The 23,723-nt window shown below is 42.5% G+C and overlaps 1 protein-coding gene across 1 annotated transcript in view; it reads left to right on the top strand.

Annotated features, from left to right (window-relative positions):
- Window positions 1–20,130, top strand: part of LOC123363191 (protein-glutamine gamma-glutamyltransferase 5-like) — a 60,573-nt gene extending 40,443 nt beyond the window's left edge. The window contains exon 12 of the mRNA XM_045004075.1: window positions 20,028–20,130. Coding sequence (XP_044860010.1) covers window positions 20,028–20,130 — 103 coding nt within the window. The remainder of the gene's footprint in view (window positions 1–20,027) is intronic.
- The last annotated feature ends 3,593 nt before the right edge of the window (window positions 20,131–23,723 follow it).

Genomic DNA, 23,723 nt, shown 5'->3' with positions numbered 1-23,723 from the left:
TAATAAACAGCTGGTGCAGAATGTGCTCACAAGTGTTGGAAAAATTGGGGGTTAGTTTATATTACTATTCAGTTGCTCCCTTCTCCCTTCCTTCTCCCTACCTGTCCTGTTTTTATCTATTGAAGGTTCTCAATTGACTTTACTAATCATGCTCCAACTAGAGAAGGGAGAATGAAGTCTTTTGCCAGACTGACAGAGAGGCAGGGAAACATGACAACCTGCTTCCTGCATTATGTCTGACCAACCAATTGGACTTAAGGTAGAGGCGAGAGCTATGGGGGAAAGTATCTGGATATAGAAAAATTGTGCTATGGCTGGAGCAGGGGCCATGAGAATGAGGAAATGTGTCCGGCAGGTGGAGGAGTGCATGTGAACAATGGGTAGTTGTGTGTGTGCAACACAGCTCAGAATGATTTGCTTGCCTCGCAGAAGGTGCTGAGCCCCACTCTGTGCCCTTCACTCACAGGCCTCTCCCCAAAGACGTCCCTCTGCCCCCCCGCTACCTGCCAGCCTCAGCTCAGCTCCCCACACAGGCCCTGGTTCTCCGCCACTCATCTCCGGCTCTTTGCTATGTTGGTGTGATGCTGAAGGGAGGGGGGAAAGCTCTCCAATCAGTGGGGAAGCTTGGAGGTATGGGGCAGAGCCAGGGAACCCCAGTGAGCTGGGGATGCAGCTGTGCTGTCCTGGAGGCCTTTGCATGAAGCCGGCTGCCAGGGCCTGTGCCCCTGTGTGGCTGGCTGCTGTGCACACGGGTGAGGCTGTTACTCCAGTGGTAGAACCTGTATTTCTCTCAGATTCCAAGGCCAGACGTGCCTGTTAGATCATCTAGTCTGACCTGCTCTATCACAGGCCAGGGAACTGCCCCAGGGTTACCCCTGTGGGGACCCAATCGCTTGTGCTTGGCTGAAGCATCTTCCCAAAAGGCATCCAGGTTGGACTGGAAGAGATCAGGAGGTGGAGAATCCACCACTGCCCTGGAGAGTTTTTTCCACTGGTAAATATTTGTGCCTAATTTCTAACTGGAATGTGTCAGGCTCCAACTTACAGCCGTTGGTTCTTGTTCTGCTTTTCTCCATTAGATTAAAGTGCCCTTTAGTACCCAGAAAAAAAAAGAAGGTGCTGTGTATGTTTTGGGTGAAAGCAACTTATGGCAGAGGGCAGGGCATGCAGAAGTGCTGCTGTTAAAAAGTGTGTTATTAAACAAAAAAAGAATAAGCAACTGACCTTTTAAAATTACAGCAATTTGCTGAAAGGTGAGTGGTACTATTACAGCATTTTTAGTTTGAAATCAGCCTTAGAGGTAAGCCCCTCATCTGGTTGATCAGGGAATGCGTGAGAGGTGTGTTGCTTGTCAGCAATAACTCATACACATTTTAGAGCCGGTACCATGTATTTAAGCCCTATGAATCAATGATAGACAAATATCACAGACTTTTCAAAGCAAAGCCTCAAAAAAGAACTCTGGGTCTGAGCAGAGAATTGACATAGGAATTTGTGAATCATACTGGTTCCAGAAAGCAATATCTCTGTTCCCAAGCTTATATTTTATGTTGTTTTTATGCAGTGGATGTAGGTTGCCAATTTTAGTTGGACATATTCCTGAAGGTTTCATCACATGACACAATCTTCTAATTAAAGGTTTATCGTTAATTCCTGGAGACTTCAGGACAATCCTGGAGGGTTAAGTGGATGACTGTGTCAGTTCCAGGGACCTGAGTACTTTAAATAGTGCTTTTATTCTCAGTACGTCAGTGGTGCTATAATGAATAGATTTATGTAGCAGTAGTGGGCTGAACAAAGTTTAAACACCTATATTGTATTATTGTGAACTAAAAGTATATCCTGTAGTATATTACTCTTACTGATAAACAGACCAGTTTCAGGATAAACCCTTTATTCTGAACAGAAACTACATACAGAATGAGGTAACAAAACTTTCCACTCCTCACTGTAGTTGCAGCCTGTGACTGCCCTCTCCTGTCTTTTGTTTCTGCCACAGCAGGAAGGTTTTCAGGAAACAAAGGGCTTCATCAAGAATGTGTACGAATTGTGGCATCTCTACACTCCCAGGAGGACTTACTCTATAGCACATATCCAGGCCCTTAAGTTTAAGGGTCAAACATTAAAACAACAAGATTCCCTCATGTGCAGTCCACAGTAAATGCAACAAGGAGCAACTTGCTTCAGACAAGTCCATGAAAAGAAAAGAAAATCTCAGTGTTACGCTCAGGTCAAATATTCATTCCCCTTTAGCTCTTTCCTTATGATTTCTGTATAGTTCCTTCCCTCATGCAGGATTAGATCACATGCCTGCTGCTAGAGAAACTCATCAGCATTTTTTGCAAAGAACCCCTGCTAATTCACCCAGGCTTATTAATAGTGATTGGTTTGGGGGAGGGGTCTTAACTCTATTCCTTCCACAGCTTATGGCTGGGTCTCTTTCCCTCATGAAAGAAACTTAACTGTCAATGCACCTTAGTGGCTGTCCTGTCTCTTAGGTTTTTGGACACTGGTCAGGGGTTTGTTTTTCTCCTTGGATAGGAGAACAAGAAGTATACAGACTACTTTGCTTTCAAGGCACAACATACATGATCAGGGGCTTTTGGTTGAGGTTTGTTTTTCAGATCTAGTATTTGCCGAACACCTCAGCAACTTTTCCTTCAAGTAAAAAGGTTTCAGTGAAATAACATTTCCAGTAAAGGCAATTTTTTCAATCTAATTGCTGTGCTCCTGTGGGCATTATATTAGCTTCTTCTCTTCAATTATTTAGTAGGTTTATAAATAATTGTCAGTAGTTTGGACATGTGTTTCTCAAATATTTCTCAACCAAATCCTCCAGTGACTCATTACTTCAATAACTGGTTCAGAGAAATCAGATGCTTAAATGTTGAGGTGGGATGTCATCACCATCCTGGAAGCTATCTATGTCAGGTATAGTTTAATGAAGGTGTCCTAATCCTTCAGGGCAACACCTGTGATCCTTATTTATGAGAGGAAAGACATAAGCTTCCTGTTTTAAAGGAATCATGCATGTCACACTATTTCCCTCCCCCCAACACACATATACATGAGATTCAGTTTGCAAAGAAGGAAATCTTATCAGGCTAAGTAGGAAAGAGGATGCACTGAAAAAAAATGGAAAAAATGGCTATAGATAGAATACTAAAATAATATATTCTAACTGTGGGGATTTGGGTGTTCAGCATGAATCTTAATTACTGTGGGCTTTACACCATACCAAGGTAGGTATAGAAAGCAGCATTACATATTTACTGTATATGGGTGTGATGGAACAGAGAAACCTCACACCAGCAGGAAAAGCAGCAAAGAATCCTGTGGCACCTTATAGACTAACAGACGTTTTGCAGACGTTTTGCAGCATGAGCTTTCGTGGGTGAATACCCACTTCTTCGGATGCAAGTAGTGGAAATTTCCAGGGGCAGGTTTATATATGCAAGCAAGAAGCAAGCTAGAGATAACGAGGTTAGTTCAATCAGGGAGGATGAGGTTCACTCAACTGCTAGAACAGGGCCTCATCCTCCCTGATTGAACTAACCTCGTTATCTCTAGCTTACTTCTTGCTTGCATATATAAACCTGCCCCTGGAAATTTCCACTACTTGCATCCGAAGAAGTGGGTATTCACCCACGAAAGCTCATGCTGCAAAACGTCTGTTAGTCTATAAGGTGCCACAGGATTCTTTGCTGCTTCTACAGAACCAGACTAACACGGCTACCCCTCTGACACTTGACCAGCAGGAAAATGGTTAAAAAGAGTCTATGGACCCAGCTAGCCCTGCCCTGCCATACCTGAAGCCAATGCCTGGCCTGGAGGGTCGGGAGAAAAGGAGAGAACCTGGCTTAGTTGGGGGCTGACTGGTGAAGAGGCAGTTCTGCCTCCCTCTATATGACGGGAGCTTCGCTACAAGCTGACAGCCAGGATGGCCAATGGTGGAAGCACTGCATCCCTGACACAGAGAGAGAGAGAGACTGTTAAGGAGACTGGGGAGCACCCAGCACTGAGTGAACTTTACTCTTTGACTATAAGGACATTGTGGGAGTAGGCCCCCTCCAGCTTTACATCCACTCCTGCCCAGAGGCACTTGAGACCATGGCAGGATGCCGCAAAAGGTTCACCACTCCAGGTGAGACACTACAGCCTGTTTGGACTCTAGTGGCTACACTGAAACTGAAGGGACAAAGGTAGGAAGTAGCCCAGGGCAGTGTTGCTTCATGCAGGGCCCTGGGCTGGGAACCAATGGAGAGAATGAGAGCCCAGGTCTCCCTATTACACCCCTTAAGAGCTGACATCCAATAAAAGTGGAGGCCAGAAAATTCCCAGCCTAAGGTCAAGACCCAGGCACCTCTGCCACCTGGTCAGGGAAGCAAGAGGCTGGACATCAAGTGCCCTAGCTAATAGGCCACCTTGCCCTCCAAGCACCCTAACACAACGGGCAAAACGCTGCAATTTTTAATCCTCATTCAGGCAAAATTCCTTGTTGAAATCAGTGGGTGAAATTACATGGAAGGACTGCAGGGCTTAACTCTGTATTTAACTGTGCTCTGTATACAGACTAATTGTACAAGAGACTTCTTGCTTTGGAATTATTCCTGAGTGAAAATGGGTATTTTTGGTAGCCACGGTAATAAAGCTTGATGTTCAATGCCTTAATTCCTACATTATTTAAGTATTCTATCATCTAGAACCATTTTTTCATTGCATCAATTCTTACTTAATCTAATAAGGTTGCCTGCTTTGCACATGGCATGTTTTCACCATTCCCCTTTGTCTTCACTATTTATGAACACATGCCTTTGTTCACACAAGTGTTTGAGGAGTGGCTGTGTTCCATACAAATACCCATATTTATATGTGTTTGCCATTTCATGCTATGAAGTGCCTTTATTTTAGCTAGTGGGGTCTCTGTTCTCCTGCTAGACTGGTGAAACATAAGCAGTCTATGCTGCCAGTAGGTAGCTCCCTGTGGGAGTCCATCATGGAACTCACCTCCAAACAGCAGGAGACCAAGCCTGGTTTGAATGAGTCTTTTATGCCAGAAGACCTGCTCCATCCCCTAAGGAACATGGTAAAACAAGTGGAGCCACACGGAGATGCTGATGCATATAGAAGGCATCAGTACAGGGGAGGAGCAAGGCTTCCATGAGGCTGTTCTCATGCAGCATCAGGTGAGAAAGCTGATGAGGCACTGAGGTATAAGTCTAATTTATAGACCAAGGCAGCATGAGCTTTTTGGTGTGAAGGGCTTGAGCCCTCAACTGATGTCAACTTAAAAAGAGAGGTGATTACCCACAAAGTGAAAAACAATGTGGCATTATTCCCTGAGGTATAAACTCTGATAGCAATCAAAAGGGAGTGAAGAATAGTAGGGTACTGTAAAATGAAGAGAGCTCTGTGAAATTGACAAGAGTTTCATGTCAAAGATGGTTGCACTGATGTATTTTTTGGTGTTTTCTGATCTCTCGCTCGTGCGGCTGTCAGTTTCCTTCTCCTCCTCTCACCAGCTGTTCCTAGCCTCAATCACTTCTCCATATTTTCTCCCAGTTCCAGGCCTCAATTTGATATGAATACCCTAATGCTTACCAGGTTTTATTTTAAAGTTTGCAGCAAAAAGGCTCTAAGCATCATCATCATTTTACCGGCAATCTTTTCCCCATTAGTATAGGAAGAATGATTGTTTTGTTTTAGGCTGTCTTTCTCATTTCACTATTTCTTCTGATTTCTTCTGCTTCTGATGTACTTAAAAAAACATTTTATTACCTTTTGAGTTTTGAAGTATAATCGTGTATGAAGTGTATTGTGTAAGGCCTTTTATGAAAGCCGGTGACACACTGGTGATTAGTATCATTGTGAAATGTACATCTTAACACTATATCAGGAATTTATGGTTATTTAAAGTTTGTGATTGTCTCCCAGACAGGAAAGAAGGTTCTGAGCTACTGCCTATGTTCAGCCAATGGCTGACGCTCCTTAAGCACTGTAAGAGAGGAGATGTGACACTGGGAGTCCCACAGTGCCAACTGGCAGAGGGCCCACCCTTTATCTCATCAGGCCCATAGGCGGCAGGTTTGTATAATTTTTGGTGGGGCCCAAAATGGTGGTGCCCCCCCGCTCCCGCCCTGTAAGCCAATATAAAATGAAGCTACAACGCGTCAGCGCCACAAGATTACAAGGGTCAATTAAAAGTGGAAAGTAAGAAGCAGCACTTGCCTACTTCAATATACAGTATTATATTTTGTTGCACCTGTTGTGATGAAGTGGGAATGTTCTTAATATTTTCTATGAATACTGTGTGGGTGCCTCAGTTTCCCCTGCAAGATGCCAACTGAAGGTGTTGGGGACAAAGAGATCAGGTGGCCTCCTTGTCCGGAAGAGACACAGAGGCCAGAGGAGGGAGTGTCAGTTTGGAGCTGGCTGGGGAAATGGGGAGAGACTCACAACTTGGTTCTGGGCTCCCCACCCCGCAAGATGGACCTGACAGAGGGGTTCTGTTTTCTGTACCAACAAGCTCTGTTTAAACTGTGTTCCCGTCATCTAATAAACCTTCTGTTTTACAGTCTGGCTGAGAGTCACATCTGACTGCGGAGTGCAGGTCCCTGTGCAGGGACCTCTGGCTGCCCCAGGACCAGCCTGGGCAGACTCGCTGTGGAAAGTGCATGGTGTGGAAGGGCATGCTGAATGCTCTGAGGTCAGACCCAGGAAGGTGTAAGCTTCTTGCCCTGGAGACAGTCTGCTCAGAGAGGAGGCTCCCCCAGAGTCCTGACTGGCTTTGAAGGAGTGGTTCCAGAGCGTCCCAGCATCCCCTTCCACCCCATGCACTTCCCAGAAGTCCGCACAGGCACTAACACTCCCTTCTCTGGCTGTGTCTGGCTGGCTGCCCCCACCATCCCCGGCTGTGTGTGTCTGTCCCACAACCCCCCGGCAGTGTCTGTCTGTCCCCCCCCCCCCCGCTGTGTGTGTCTGTCCCCCCCTCCCCCGCTGTGTGTGTCTGTCTGTCTGCCCCCACCACCCCCGGCTGTGTCTGTCTGTCCCACAACCCCCTGGCTGTGTCTGTTTGTCCCCACCAACCCCCCACCCCCGGCTGTGTCCATGTGTCTGGCTGCCCCCACATCTCACCGGCTGAGTCTGTCTGACAGGCACAGACCCTGCTGCTGCTCTGCCCAGGGCTCAGATGCTGCCGGTGGCTCGCTCCCCCTCCCTGCTGTGGAGGCGTGGCCAGGCAGCTCCGGCACCGCCCCCGGCAGCTCCCATTGGCTGGGGTTCCCGGCCAAGGGGCTGTGAGCCCAGCTGCTGCTGGGGCCTCTCCCGGGAGCTGCCGCTGCCGTGAGAGTGCCCGGCCTTGCAACGCGGGGACCCCTGAAAGCACAGGGCCTGGGGCCCAAACATTGCTGGAGCTGGGCCCACCTTTAGGATTATTGGTGGGGCCTGGGCTCCATGGGCCCATAGAACTCGCCGCCTATGATCAGGCCTGATACCCCCCAACACACTATTGTCATAATATATATCTAAAAGGTGTCATGTAAGGTATCATATGTAAACTGGTGCCACGCTGGTCCTTAAAATCACTTCATAGTGTGTATAAAGGTTGTGTACAAAGATACATGTATGTATGCTGGAAATACATTTTTTAAATGTGTTTTGGAGGAGGGGGACAGTTTATAATCCCAGCCTGCTCTAGGCAAAGGAATGTGTATTTACCTGACCGGCTTAGTTACAGACAAAAGACAATGAAATTATATTTATATATAAAGTAGACACAGCTATCGAACTAACAAACTGCAGAGAAGACAGTTTAGATATCACACCGGGGGACAGAATCTGCAACCCATGACTTCCTGGCTCTTGAGGCACAGATAATGGACTTTGGGTAATATTAAAGGAAGGAAAAGGCATTTTGGTAATCCATCAGTTAGGGAACAACACCGTTTGATTCTGGAGGGCTGGAGATGTGGATAACTTGATCTGAGTAAGAAAACTGCTTAGGCAAAGATTGTAACCTGCTAAGATTAAGTTTTAATCACTAGAAAGTGTGTGTTATTCACACCTGTCCCTTTTGCTCTTCACTTTAATCTCTATTCTTTAATAACTTATTCTTGTTTTTATTACATAACCATCTCACTGCTGTATATCAAAGTGAAGTGTGAGTCTTCATCTAACGTGTGCTTTGTCTTTTTGGAGATAGAAAATGTAATAATTTCTGTGTGTCCAGTGAGAGGGACTGAACAATGCAGGGAGATGTGTCTGGGGAACTGGGGTTCACTGATTAAACCTTGCCTTTGAGGTAACAGACTCTGAGTCATGAGGAAATTGCTGAGGAGGCAGACAGTCCGAAATGGCATGGAGCTGACATACTGTCTAATTAGCAGTAAAACTCTCCCTTGCTGAGGCAGAGAAGCGACACACTGGCTCACACTTCTAGGTGCCCTGAGCAAGATGTCACAATTACAAACAATATTCCTCTTGCAGAAAGAAAGATAATTACCAGGGGAGGAGACTCCATTATGAAGAAAGGAATGCAAGGAAAAGCAAAGCCAAGGTATGACAACTTTAAAAGAGAGGTACAGACACAAAAATACCTGTATCTTTTCCCTCTCCCCACCCCCACACTTTCAGACAAATATGCTCTCTTTATATTAGTGTGAAAATGCGTTAAACCCTTTGATTCTTTCATCAACACAATGCTATTTAGATATATTACAGGTGTCTTACACTAATTAAAATAAAATATAGTTCATTCAAAACTGTGAAACTCATAACACTTAATTCAAGGTCATAAGGAATACTAAAACTGCGACTATCAATAACAAGAATCTGTCAACCATCAGAGTTCCTCAACAAAAATCACCATATCCCCATCTCATCAACCTGCCTCTTCTCCAGCAGATAAGTGACACCGGCTTTTCTTTTGACGCTCCCACATAACAGGAAATTTAGAAGAGAGAGGTGTTATTTTTAATTCAGAAGCCTCTGTGTAAAAAGCTATGACTGCAGACACTTTGCACAATGCCTTGTACCATGGAGATCTCTTGCTAGCTCCTGTTGTTCTGCTGTACAAGGAAAGATTAAGCATTTCACGTATTCTGGTTGCCATTGCTGTAGACAGATGATTACCATGCTGAACAAAAGCAGTTTTCTTACCATTCTATCAGCAGACGCATATTCTGAGAACTGGTTAGTGTAAATTTTTACTGTAATTGTCTTACAGAAGTTTGGTGGTGGTGGTGGTTTTTTACTGACAAAATAACTATAAACAAAATATTGGCTTAAGAAATGCATGGGAACATAGACTGAAGCTATTATCATACAGAAAAGCTTTTCTTAGTTTGATAGCTTCACTGCTTATAAGGCTGAGTTAATTTTCTCACATTCTCCCTAGTCAGTCTTATAAGGAACAGTAAACAGACGTGAAACTGAAAGAAGATTCAGGTCCCTCCAGTAATTCTGAACCCTTGAGTGGGTTCATATTCCCCCCCATGCAAATTGCTGGCATACTTAGTTTTTATGCCCTTATTAGGGCAGGTTGTTTTTGCAAGCAGAGGGATGCTGTAATTAGCACGCTAAGCCTGAAATTTTCACTTTCTTGTGCTTGTGACTCAGGTAGGAAAACTTCCTTATCCAGTTGTGCTGCGTTTGCTTAGGGGAGATTTTCACCCCTTGGTAATACATTTTCCAATTACGGATAGAAATAACTCATTAAGTGCCAGGATAATTTCTATTCCTAAAACATCTTTGTCGTTCCTGGTACCATAACAATTGACAGTAGAACAACCTTTAAAATGAATTCAGTATTAAATAAACACCTGTTAGTTAAAAATCAACCTGGAGATCTCACTGAACAGTTTGGCAACAGATGATGCTGCCAACAACGGATGCAGACTGCTTGACAGAAACTCAAATACTATTGAACTATACAGACGCTCCCCGATGTACGTAAGCGTTCCATTCCCGAATGCCTTGTGTAACTCGAATTTTGCGTAAGTCAGAAACGTATTCCCGATCATTACACACACACAACCCCCCCCCCCCCAAAACAAACAACCCTCCCTCCTATTTCTAGCTTACAGAACTTTTTCCATAAGTTCGGATTTGCGTAAATCGAGTTTGCATAACCTGGGGGGGCATCTGTATTACTTATGAATCTGACTACTTTATAAGTTTACATGAAGAAAATAGCTTAAAAATAAGACAAATAGCAGCCATACATGAGGGATTGGGAAAAAAATTGGATTAAAAAATACAGAGACCCAAACCATCTCCCACTGTTTGAACCAGACAGAACAAAAAAGGCTGCAGAGGTTCTCAACTGTTAGCTGGCTTTTCTTTTTTGTTTTAAGCTGTGCACTTCTGCAATTAAAGGGTTTTAGCCAAGGGGAGAGGAAGTTCAGAAATACAGTAAGAGAAACTATTCTTATGATAGTTCTCAGCTATCTAGAACTAGGAGGTGTTGGAAATCTCCTGAGAGAGTCTGATATGATGAGATTTATAAATAAGTTTGGATAAACATACATACACGTACAAAATGCATCGCTGAGCCTTCTAAGGTCTGACTGCTGAATAACAGAGTAAATCCTTATACGAGCTGAGCTCCCATTGACTAGATAGTGAGTTCACTGGGAGTTTTCTCTGAGAAAAGACTTGGGGATTTGGCACTTTTTAATTAAGTTGTAAGTTCTTTGGGGGAGGGAATGTCTTTTTGTGTTGTGGTTGTACAGTGCCTAGCACAACAGGGCCCTGGGCCATGACTGGAGTGCTGAGGTGCTATCACAAAAGAAATAATAAAGAACTCTGAAGTTTCCTTTAAGAAGCTAAAGCAAATATAGAGACTAACTGAAAATAAGAGTTCAGCAAAGCTCTTTCATGTTTGAATCCTAAAATCCCCTGGATCACTGCTATAAGACTTATACTTCCCTTCAGTTTTCCTAAGCACGTAAATGTGTTTATACACAAAGTTTTGCCTGAAAAGCAATTGCTTTTATATATATATATATATAAAGAACCACTTACCTGTCAACTCTGAGGAAAAAAAAACATGCTAAGTTGTAAACTATATTTTATTCCTGAGGCAGCTAAGCATTAGCTTGTCATCATAGCTTGGCTGAGCCCCCGCTACAGCTCAGTGCTGACAGCATCGGTACCAGTGGGACTAACAGAAATTTCCATTTGCTGACAGTATGTCTCCATTCACCTGGATGGCATCCCTTCACTTATAATTGATTGGATGGAATTTGTTGGCATAACTTTGGGACTGAGGATGTTAAAAAGCTTCACAAGACATATAAACACTAAAGACCTGATTCTGTTCTTATTCTGCATGTTCTATTTATATTTCATTAATACCAAGAAGCCCCAATTGGGATTAGAGTCCTAGTGTGCCAAATGCTGAACAAAGTGCACATAAAGACATGGGCTCTATCCTAAAGAGTTTACAATCAAGAACATAGGAATTTCTGTACTGGATCAGACCAGGGATCCATCTAGCTGGCTGGTGTTAGAGGTTAAAAAGGAAGGTTCAAGAAACTTTGTAGTGGACAGTTATGGAATAACCACCACATAGGAGATGCCAATGGGAATAAACCTGGTATAAAATAGAATCAGACCCTAAATTTCTCTCAGTAGAGAAATTCAAAGTGAAATGGGTCATTTCTCCCTGGGTCTGAACAGTAATTAAAACATAGTTCATTCTTTTCACTTTAAAGCCCCATGACTTTACCCCTGCTTGCTTGATTCTTTTCTTATCTCCTCTTTACCACTAATGTCTTCCCGGGTACTTTTTGTGTCTCTTTTACCTGCAAAGATCCTCAGTGATTTCATTAGTCTCTCCCCACCCAGATTTTTCTCCAGCTTGTTTCCCAACCATTTCTGTTTTTCAGCTGCTCTTTTTTGTAGAACTCTCTGGTCTGGCTCTTGCGGGTCCCCAGCTGTAACATCAGCAAGAATCTCAGTCCCTTGCCTGGCATCCAGCTAATCAGTTCATAAAAATGAAACTCCAATGTCATCTGAAAGATCTTTCCAAGTAGAGAGATTCTGTGCTGCCAGAAAGTGGGCTAAAGTGGGGGTACATAGTTCTGGAGACACAGAGCTGGTTCAGAGGATGCTCTTATTCATCCAGGAGGATCTGTGGGGCTTGGGGCATGACCTACAATTCATTCCATGGGGGCATAGAGAACAGCTAATTGTTTACAGAATTTACCTTCTCCTAAGCCCACCTGAAGGGTTTCTATGCCAACAGGCAATCTATCCTCATGCGAGCACCTCTATTTATCTCATACTGAGTTTTCCTATAGGAGAGGGAGCAGCCTGCCAAAATAAGGCACTCCCTTCAATTTTGATTGCAGTGAGGAAGGGATCACTTCCAAATGAAATGGACAAAACAACTTCCCATTCATATGAGTTTGAAATACTCTGGAGTATTTGCTTTTAACTGGTTCTAAATAATATGTTTGCAATTGAAAACATTCTTCTCCCAGTTTTCACCTTAATTGCAACACTAGCTTTCCCCTCCCAACAATGTGCAATAATCCTATAATGTAAACCATTTATTAAAAGACAGTCACTTCCATGTTTTTTTTTTAAACATAACATAACACAGGGCAACTCAAGGGACTTTCCCATGTTCTGAATATATTTCGTACACTCTCACCCCAGTATGAAGTTAGGAGAGAGGCTGCCGTACAACAAGAGCCTTATTAACTGGGGTTTGTTTGTTTTGTAAAGTGAATGATAAGAAAGGGCTCAGTAAAATGTTTGTTAACCTGAGCGTATTTTAGCAGCTGTTATAATTAAGATTTATGCAGTTTTTCAGGACAGAAATAATTACTTCAGCAATAAATTCAATAATAACTAGGAGAGAGCTTGGCTACTGTGTCCTCTGTGTGTGTTTGTCTGTCTGTCTTGTATTTGCTGCTACTGCTTCCTTTGAAGATTCCCCCATGTCCTGAGGGGAGTGTAAACATTCTTTTGTGAGAATAGGGTATGTTGTTAATGATTTAAGAATCATATAAACTTTATATACAAGTAGAATCTCATTAATTCACACTAATGCGTGAGACACCCATTGGGTATTGTGAATTTTGGAAAATAGCTTGTAAGAGAACAGACCCCCCCAAAAACACAAAGGAGACTGCCTCTCAAAATGTACTTTGTTAGCTGTAGTTTAGTTATAATTGTGTGAGTAAGTGTTCTGTAGTATTCCCCCATATAGTAATCAATGGAGTAAACTTTCCTTTAAATTAAGGCGAGTTTACTCCATTGATTAATATAAGCCTTATATACACACAGAACAAAATATTACAATTACAAACCTGGAGCATGAAAAAAGTCTGAAAAGGATGAGGTAAGATAAGTTAAATAATTATTCTGTTATACTTATATATTATCCTTTTAGGTAAGGACAGTATTTCACATTTTACATTTCACAAACTTTAGCTCTGACCTACTTACATTTCAATATTTCCATTGCTAATATACACATGCCATGGATTATGTAAAGCATGTCATTAATTTTGGTTATGCTGAAGTGTTTAACTGCTTTAGCTAGAAGCCAAGTTTGCTTGTAGAAGCACAAAACTTTAAAGCATATATAACTAGTTCCTCAGCAGTTACAAATTGACATCTGTCCATTGAAGTCACTGTGATTTACAAAGCTACGCCACCTCTGTGGCTGGACAGGGGTGCATTTTTAATACTTAACATTCCATGTGTAAGCAGAGTCAGGAGGAGCTCTACACTGACATCTGGTGGTAAATTATGGGGAGTGCAGAAAGAAGTTTCAAGTATTCGCATTAGCATTTCAGTTATTTGCATTGGCACTCCCACCCCACTTAGCATAGCACACAGCAGGCTGGGATGGTTATTTTCACAGCTGTGGGATCCCAAAATTCTTTGTTATTGGGGCAGGAGGAATAAAATGTTGTCACCCTGATTAAGTAAATGAGGAACTACAAAATTGTCTTATGATAAAGGGTTTCATTATCAACTAAATAGCACTTGCTAGACAAGGGGCATGGGTTCCAAAACCCATTGAGAAGAGAGAGGCTGGGACAGATATCTGTACTTGGTGGCATAGGTGCCTTGTGTGAGCCAGAAGCACCAGTTCTATCTATGCCTCTCTCCACTGTGGAATGTCAGAGTTAATTTTTGATTCCCTTAAGAATCTAGTTACAGGTTACTGAGCTGAACTCACTTTGGGCTAGTGGTGCACTGGCACTGAGCTCCCCTACTGTGAGCTGGAATCACTAAGAGCTGAAATCACTAAAGAGCTGGACTTGCTGAGCTGAGAGCACTGAGTACTGTGCTAACTAGTGGGGGAGCCTGAAGCAATACTGTGGAGCAGAGCAGCTGGCAGAGCGGAGTGGAGCAGTTTGTGAAGCCACTGGGTGAGTGGAGCCAAGCAGCTTGTGAGGACAGCTGGAGCGGATCACAGGACAGCTGGTGGACCAGAGCAGCTGGCAGAGCGGAGCAGCTGTGGGACGAGTGGAGCAGCCCACAGAGCAAGCGAAGCTGAGCAGTTTGCGGGGACGACTGGTGGAAGCAGAACCCCATGAAGAGGCAGGGCAGTTGGCCCCGAACCACGTAAGGTGCCCCTTTCTACCCAGGCTGGGGAGGGGGACCTCTGCAGATAGACTCTCGAACTCTAGGGCTGCACTGACCCGGGACAGAGACTTTTGGATTGTGGGACTTTTGGGACTCTGGGTGATTTGGAGGTTGCTGGACTCAAGGGCCCCGAGAGAAGGACACGGCCCAATTTGCTGGGGTGGGTCTTTGCTCACGGTTTGATCTATGAACTCTAGCTGAGGTATTTTCCCAATTTAATGCTTGTTGTTTATCTCATGTAATTAAATCTTTTCTGCTACACCAAGACTCTGTGCTTGCGAGAGGGGAAGTATTGCCTCTTCGAGGCGCCCAGGGGTGTGTGTAAGTTTTTCCAGGTCACTGGGTGGGGGCTCAAGCTGGTTTTGCATTATGTTGTGGGGAAGGGACCCCTATGTATTGAACCCGGCCCTTGCTGTTATCGTTTCGGCCCAGCAGAAGGGTTACACATGAATATGATACTTAGCATTTACTACATACTGCCTGGCATTATAGTCTCTCAGATCTTGACAAACATTACCTAAGCAAATTCCACCCTAACTGTGGAAGGATAAGTATAACATCTCCCACATTTTACAGATCAGGAAACTGAAGCACACAGAGGTGAAATAAAGGGTTTTGCAAAGGGCATTCCGTATTTGCATCATTCTGTATTTGCATCAGGCACATTGTTTAAATTCCAGTTCCACTCAAAGGCCCCCGACATGTTGGGTCCCATTGTGCTAGACAACGTACAAACACATAATAAAAGGCAGATCCTACCCTGAAGACTTTATCATCTAAGGAAATTTCCCAAATCAGAAAAGCATCTAAGCACACGCTTAAAGTTAAGCATGTGCTTTAATTCATACCATTCCTGAATTCCTAAGAATACAGAAATGTGGATAAGATCCTGACCTTTATTTCCTTGCCCCAGCTCATGGTACATGGTATTTATATTGGGCAACAGTATTATCTTGTAAATATCTAACATAGATGCCTTATTTACATCAGAGGAATGTACAGACACTGGAAAATCCATAGATGGACTAACAGATTTTAAAAGTCTTTTTTTACTGCTCATTTGCTGTCCTTTCTGTTATTGAGCAGATGATGCCATTGGTTCTGTTGTGGCAACAGATGTCAGTGAATTCTTGGCATAATTTTTGCTTGATAGTATCAGACATGGAATTAATGTATTGCCAAACAGATCCAAAAGATGTATCAGGCTGTTTTTTGTTTTTCACTCATTAAGGGAGAGGCAATATTTGTGGAGTTCATGACAGAAACTTCACACAGAAAGTGACCAAGCACTAACATTTGGTACAATCCCTTATATTGGAAAATATCACTGGATATGTTGACTAAATGGGACTTTCCATATTGAGGGAGCCAGTCAGAAGGCAAGTTTAGATTTCTGAAGCCAGCAGCACAGTGGGAGGGAAAGCCCTTTGGGCTCTATCTAGTACACAATGACATAACAGGAGACTGAAGTCGTCTATTTCTTCTCAGAGCAGGTAAACTGGGCACATTTTCTATAAAATAGGATGTAAGAGTCATTTTTGAGGAAAAGTAGGCAAACAAGTTATCTTTCACAAGTTGAATGTGCTGAATTGGGGGTGCAGGGGAAGGGGAGGGGGGAGGAAGGTGGAATTTACCAAGCTGAATTTTGAATATTTAACTTTCTAAATTGGAGTTTAAAATTTTAAAGTTAGTACATGTCTACGTTTTTTGGTTCTAGAAAAAACAATTATATGTGCTGTACTTTGTTCAGACAAGTACAATTTAATGGTTCCTACAGGTGCTGATACACTCCTTGCATTTACAGGCCCCAGTGCACGACCAATGTGGCATTTCTGCAGCTACAGCATTGTGATATGCATTCTTTGTTACCTGTGGATGTGTCAATCTCTACACAGCTGTTGGGGCTTTGCTCCAATGACAACAATTTGGGTACCAGTTCATCGTGTTTGGTCCAAACCATGTTCTCTTGAGAGGGTAGTGCGGGATTGTTGCAGTTTGCCTACCTCAATACCATGCTTGAAAGTGAGCTCTTTGGCTGTGATAGCCCAATGCATTACTTGTTGGGAGCACAATGGAGAACCTTGGATGAACAATATCACTTGTGCCTTGTGGCAGCTCTCCTCATCAGGGAAATTATACATGTTGCAGATGAACTTTTCTGCTGAAATGATGGTTTCATTCTGTACATTATGCTTCCGCAAGTTTAAGAGTTCACATTTCTCTATGAATATTGTCCAAGCAGCAATCTTGCTATTCCCAGCAATATAGGAAATAGTACCATAACCTGTCGGTGCATGGAAGGAGAGTATTGTTTCTATGTCTGCTTGAAGAAATACGAACAGAAGCTTCTCTCAAATAGTATACATAGGAATATATTTGGGATGTGTTAGATGTTCCAGCTTTCATCCACAACTTGCTGCAGGGCATTTTGTCATAGCACGCCAAAAACAGAAAAAGAAAATCAGTGTCTAGTGCTGACAACACACTCAGCATCTGTATGCATGCAGTGCATTACAGTCCTGGTGTCTGCCTCTTCACGGTCAGCTTGCAACTTGCTTGTATCCAGGATTGAGTTTGATGAGCTAGCCATAGTGTCTTCTTTTAATTCTCCAGATATGACCATTGTTTTGTAGAGCATTGGCTAGAGTTCTTCAGAGAAGAAGCAAGCCAGTCTTTTATTTTCAGGATGGGCCAAGAAGTCTGGCCAGCTTTTGGGAAGTGGAACAGATCTGTTCTCAATGATTTTCCAAATTGGCCTAGAAGCTTTGTAGCGTGCCTGCCATGTCATTCCTTTAATGGAATACTGTCTGTACCTGTCAAAGGCTACATCAATCCAGCTGAAAGGCTGGCCAGAATGAAGGACTGACTCAACAAAAGTGTTTGCAAGGTCACCAAAGGTTGTACATGCAAGAAGTTTTCCCAGTGCTATTACATGTGCTTGGCCATCAGTCACCAGAGAGGATGTACTATCAAGCATTATCTCAGGAACACAAGGCATGTCTCTGGTTAAAACATTTATCATAACACTTATTTCCAACTCTGAGACGCCTGTTTAGCTCAGCAAGAACATATAGAACTGGCATTAGCTCATGATGCATTATTTTGTGCAGATCCACAATCCTTCCTTAATTATAGGCAGTAATGATGTGCTGTAGTATGAGATGACCAGCCTTTATTATGACTATCTTGCCTTTATGTTGCTGGAAAGGAAAAGAAAACTAGAGGGTGGAAAATGTCAGAGCCCTTTCCTTTTTAATGGATCATGGAATTTGGTATGGGCACTTTATTCCTTAAGCGACATGAGCCTTTCCTTAACAAAGGTATTCAGTTACTCTTGGCCAAATATTTCTACATTCAGCAGATCTTCCTCAATCACTTTTGTTGCCAAATCTTTCATTGAAATGTTTTGCCATGTGTTGGAGGCTGGCTCAAAAGTAAATAATTTGAATCTGTGAAGTGTAATTATTACTTCATTTTCATCAATATGATCACACTCCTTTCATTCTGGTGTGGATTCATTGCACACCATTCATCAGGTCCAAGATTAGACATTTTTCTAATCTGAACTGCAAACTGGACATGTCAGTTGCACGACAGAGCCCATCTGCTGAGGCCTTTCTTGTGATACCTATGATTCCTCCTCCTCTTTCACCAGTGGCATTCAGTCGCTTTTGGGTGTGGTCTGGGTCTACCTGATTGAATCTCGAGTTGGACCTATTCAATACCCAGTTGCATCTATGGAACTCTTCAAGTACCTCCAGAGAGAGCAGGTTCCCATCAAGCATAATTTGTGTAATCAGATCAGTGAAAGACTGGAAGCATTCTTTTGAAGGGATACAGATGAGCTCCCAAATTCCATCCTGTTGAGCTCTGGTGAAGAGTAGGACACGATACACCATAACTTGTACTGCCACCAGTACTGGACATTTAGATGGTTGTCCATGTTGCTCAGCAAAAATGATGCCATCCGGTCATGAAAATTTGGATATGAAAGAATAGACACTAGGTTATTGTAATTGTCTGCAGCATAAAATTTTGCAAAAATTCAGGAGCTTTTCTTTGAGTTTGTCATGTTGCTGTAGATAGCTCAGGAGTTCTGGAAATGGCAGTTGCCACACTACCTGTAGAGTGATCTTGTGGACATTAGTGTATTTTGTGTAAGTTTTACAAGCAATCACATGTTCTAGCATTTGTCTACTTAAAATTCCTCTTTCAGTGCACACACATGTCAATCCAGAATCCTGTTTATGATGCCCCAGCACTCTTAGTAAATTCATTGTTATGTGCAGACCTTTTAAGCATGCAATCAGGATATCTTTATATGCTGGTACAGTCCATTTTAGCTCCATCAGACCAGGGGAAAGTGCTTGATCTGCAGTCAAGACTACATGTTTCTGTTGAAGATGTGAATGACTTGTGCAAGTCTTTCCACGACAGCATTTGGTGTGTCAACTTCACCAGCAGGGGACTAAATGATTGGCATGTAGCTGTACGCAGTTAATGGAGAATTATTGTTACTGTGCTTTTCATTAAAACTTGTCCCACCAGATTTTGGATTTTCCAATTGGCATTTGAGGAAAAATGCCATGTCCTGTGCTTGTGCTTTCAAAGCTGACAATCATTTTATTTATCCATTAAAGCAGGGTTTCTCAAACAGGGGTCACCGCTTGTGTAGGGAAAGCCCCTGGCGGGCCGGGCTGGTGTGTTTACCAGGAGGCGCTGCTTCCAGCAGCTCCCAATGGCCTGGAGCAGCGATCCACAGCCAGTGGGAGCCGCGATTGGCTGGACCTGCAGATGGGGCAGGTAAACACACCAGTCTGGCCCACCAGGGGCTTTCGCTACACAAGCGGTGACCCCCTGTTTGAGAGACCCTGCATGAAAGCATTCTGCCAGGACATGTTCACTGAATTTTGGTTCTGTTGTACGGTCTGTGGTATTAGCAGGAAAGATGATTATTGCATCTGGAATATTCATGTATTCAATATTCAGTATAGCATGACTTGTTGGTTCAAGGCCCTGCAGTATCAGATCTCATATGGGTTCACTGTGCCAGGCATAGTGTGTGGCATGAAAGGTGTTTTGCCCATCAAGTGTACACTAATTTATATCCATGTTATCTGCAGTGAAATGGGTAAATTTTAACCAAGTTTGATGGGTTCACAGTTTCATCCTCATTGATTGTCATCAGTGTACTCTTGGCCAGTGCTGTGTCAACTTGAAGTACGTCCTTGTAGCTGATACTGTGCCCAGCATTGTCAAACATCTGGACAAGTTTTTGATCTTCTGGGCTGGTGAAGGTGCTTCCAAGCTCAACATGTTTGGGTCTCCACTTCTTATTTCCACCTACACTGTAGATGAAATCTGTGCAATACTTAACACTCTGGACTGTTTATTTGATTACTCTTTCTTTTCTTCAGATACTTCTACAACATTATCTTCTGTGTCCTCTTCATCTTCCTCATCACCTTCTTCAAGTTCCCCTACTTCAAGAACAGACTGGGTACCCAGGAGGAGTTGTAAAAACATGTATACTCTTTGACACACAGGCTAGTGCCTCTTCCTCATTGACATTTAGCCCATCATATCCAGGATGATCAAGCATAATTTCAGTGCTACATGTACCACTGTCAGAAATACATCTTCCATCTCGGTCTTGTAAATTGGAATGGTTGATAAATTTTCTTCTGCACTGTCTAATAATTTAGAGAAAGGCGGGTGATGGAATTTGACAGGCACTAATAATGTTTGTCTCTCTGATGCAGATTGATCATGTAAGACAATGAACTTGGAAGCACCATCAAGATGCAAAATTACATTTTTCTTTGAAGGTTGCCATATGCCTTACAAATGAGTGCAGGACCGTTCCACCAGCTTCATTTCAGAGAAAACAGTAACAAATTAATACCCATAAAAGTTTCAAAACACAGCCTTTTTCAGCACAATGTTTTAACTCATTTCTAGGCCAGACCATTGCCAAGTCAGTACCACTATGAGTGGTTTCATGCTTAGTTTTTTTTGTTTTTTTTCCTCAAGAAATGTTTCTAGCAGTTAGGTAGTATTTCCCTTTTCAGAGTCACGTACACCAGCTACACATATATGACTCATGTTTATACTCTCCTGCTTCAAGTATTTATTTGTTCTTTTTGAATGTTGTTACAAAATAAAGTTTTTCTTTGGAACTTTCATCCTGGCAGAAAATGCAAAGACTCCACTTCACTGTGGGGACCTTACTCTAAAGCACTGTCAAGGTTTTGGTGATTACAACACAAGATTGGGTTTCTAGATCACCCTTACTGGGTGAAAAAGTAGCTTCAATGGATTTATGAAGGCTGCTAATTTTACCTTCTATCTATGCACATGGCATAACAGTTTTTCTGCCAAAGTAGTGATAGAATTCTAAGAGCTCTTCAATCAATTGCATCTTTATTTTGGAAATCCCTGAGTTTCTGTCTTGCACTGGTTACTTCTTGTATTGTACCCAATTCCCTGTTCACTAGAAGCAAAACCAGTGTATTTTTTCACTTGTTTGCAAATAAGGCGTTGTTTATAAGATATTGTTGAGATATGCTTTTAGGTTCAAGACTGCCTCCATGTTTTGTCTATAAAATACCTGACACAAACAACAAATATAACTAACTTCTGCATGAATACTGAATAGATAATAAATATTGACCAGTATGTAGCTTAGGCCGTGGCATTAGTATCCAAATCAATACTCAACTCACTTACGCTGTAAGCAAAAGTCAGCTGTAGGTTAGGGCTAATAATTAGCTAATTTATATTTTTGAAAGAGGGGAATTTATGGAAATAAACTATATCATACTATGGGTACGTCCAGACTACCCGCCGAATTGGCGGGTAGCGATCGATTTTGCGGGCATTGATATATCGCGTCTCATCTAGACGCGATATATCGATCCCCGAACGTGCTCCCGTCGACTCTGGAACTCCACCGGAGCGAGTGGCGGTAGCGGAGTCGATGGGGGAGCCGCAGACGTTGATCCCGAGCAGTGAGGACGGGAGGTAAGTCGGGATAAGATACTTCGACTTCAGCTACGGTATTCCCGTAGCTGAAGTTGCGTATCTTACCTCGACACTGCCCCCCAGTGTGGACCAGGCCTATGTTGTGTGTGATACTTTGTGTAATGTGTAGCAATGCATCCTTCACATATACCCCCCCCAAAAAAAGTAATTTGTTTAATTAATCTTAAATGTTATCCTTACTGAAAAAAAAACAAAACAAAATTCAAGTGCATATCATCACATGACCAGAGGAAGCAGAGATTATGATCTTCAACAGAGGTCTTTCCCTGCATTTGCTGATAGCACAGTATTCCAAATTAAGAATATTTTCCATACTTAGAACCTCTCCTTTACTTTCTATTTATTTTTTTAAGTTACAAATGGTAGCCATTTTCTTTCTTTTTCTTTTTTTCAACTTGCCTTTAAGTTAAAAAAAATTTAAGCGAAGACTGAGGCAGGACACGATACTAGTCTTCAGGTACGTAAAAAGTTTTTATAAAGAGGAGGATGATAAATTATTTTCCTTAAGCACCAAGGACAGGACAAGAAGTAATAGGCTTAAATTGCTGCAAGGTTTGACACTAGGAAAAACTTCCTAACCATAAGGGTAGTTAAGAGTTAGAATAAATACCTAAGAAGGTTGTGGAATCTCAGCCACTGGAGGCTTTTAAAAACAGATTATATAAACACCTATCAGTGATGGCCTGAATGCAGGGGGTTGGACAAGATGCCTTATCTAGGTCCCTTCCAGTCCTATATTTCTATGATTCTAAGTTCAAAATTCAGCTTGGTAAACATCATTTTCAGAGTCAGCCTGTTCAAATTATGAAAGAAAACAGGTTTACCAATTTTTACCTAGAAATACTTTGTTTCATTAGTATCAGCTTATCTGGGAACTTGGCCTACTCTATCAGTACAATATTCTCCACAGTGTGCTGCTAATGTGGTTCAGCCTCAACCCCTGCAGGGACCTCCCATTGTGTGAAATGGTAGTTCATTCTCAAAAATAGTCATTGGCCTGGAGAAACTACTTCAAGTGATGAAGCCAGTTCTGATGCCATTCAGTCCTTGACCTCTGTGCTGAGACAGCTGTTGATTAGCAATAAGGCCTTGATTCAGCAATCCTTCCCTATTCAGCAAAATACTTAAGCTCATGGGTATCTTGAATCGTGTGCTTAAGTTTTTTCTCTGAACAAGGATGGGATTTAGCCCATGGTTAAATACATTGCTGAATTAGAACCCAAATGTGGTGCTGGTATTTGTTAATTGACACCTATTTGATGGAAATTACATTAATTTCAGCTAGTCCCCTGAACAGCTGTCAGATGGTAATACCATTCTCAATATCAACCTGGACTAGATTTGAACCTGTGAACTAGACATGAACTTTTCTGTATCACCTTTCTCATCCCTTGTGCCTTCCACTCACCCAGGGTTATGATACAGTAGCTGAATAACACTTTACTTTAAATCTAGCCAGATTCTTCAATTTTCTGCAAGAAGGATTTAGCCAGATGATTCACATTAATATCTATGCAAGTTCTATGACAAAAGGTCCAATCCTACATGGTGCTGAGCCTCTTCTGGTGGGTGTCCTCAGTTCCCACATCCATGAGAGCTGAATATGCTTAAGACCTCTCACAAAGTGCTTGGCACTTTAGAGAACTAGGTCCTTAATTCTCTTGGGGAACAATGCCTTAAAAGTTCAGTAACATCAATGACTATCTGGCTTGCTTTTGATGGCTTTTATTGTTTTTTTCCCCTCTGTTAGAAAACGGTGAAGGTGGCAAAGTTGGAGAAACAGGAATTTTTTGTCATTTGTTTTTGCTTGCTTGCAAGGTAAGTTTGATCACTGTGTGTGTGAATATGGTGGATTGCACTCACCTCTTAAGGACCCCCTTGCCCTCCAGATGCAATCCTGCTATTCTCTTTGGCTATCAGCACCCACTGCAGGCTGTTAGTTTGCATCTGTGGGTTTCCTGTGGTCAGACATTTCAAAACTCCTTCTGGGATATAACAAACTCAAAATAGAAGCAGTTCCTTAGCCTTCAGGGGTAATTATAAACAAAATAATCTCTCAAATTTCTGGG

This window comes from Mauremys mutica, chromosome 2 (genome assembly GCF_020497125.1).
Source record: "Mauremys mutica isolate MM-2020 ecotype Southern chromosome 2, ASM2049712v1, whole genome shotgun sequence".
Classification (NCBI taxonomy): domain Eukaryota; kingdom Metazoa; phylum Chordata; order Testudines; family Geoemydidae; genus Mauremys; species Mauremys mutica.
This window is presented reverse-complemented; position numbering and strand designations above follow the sequence as displayed.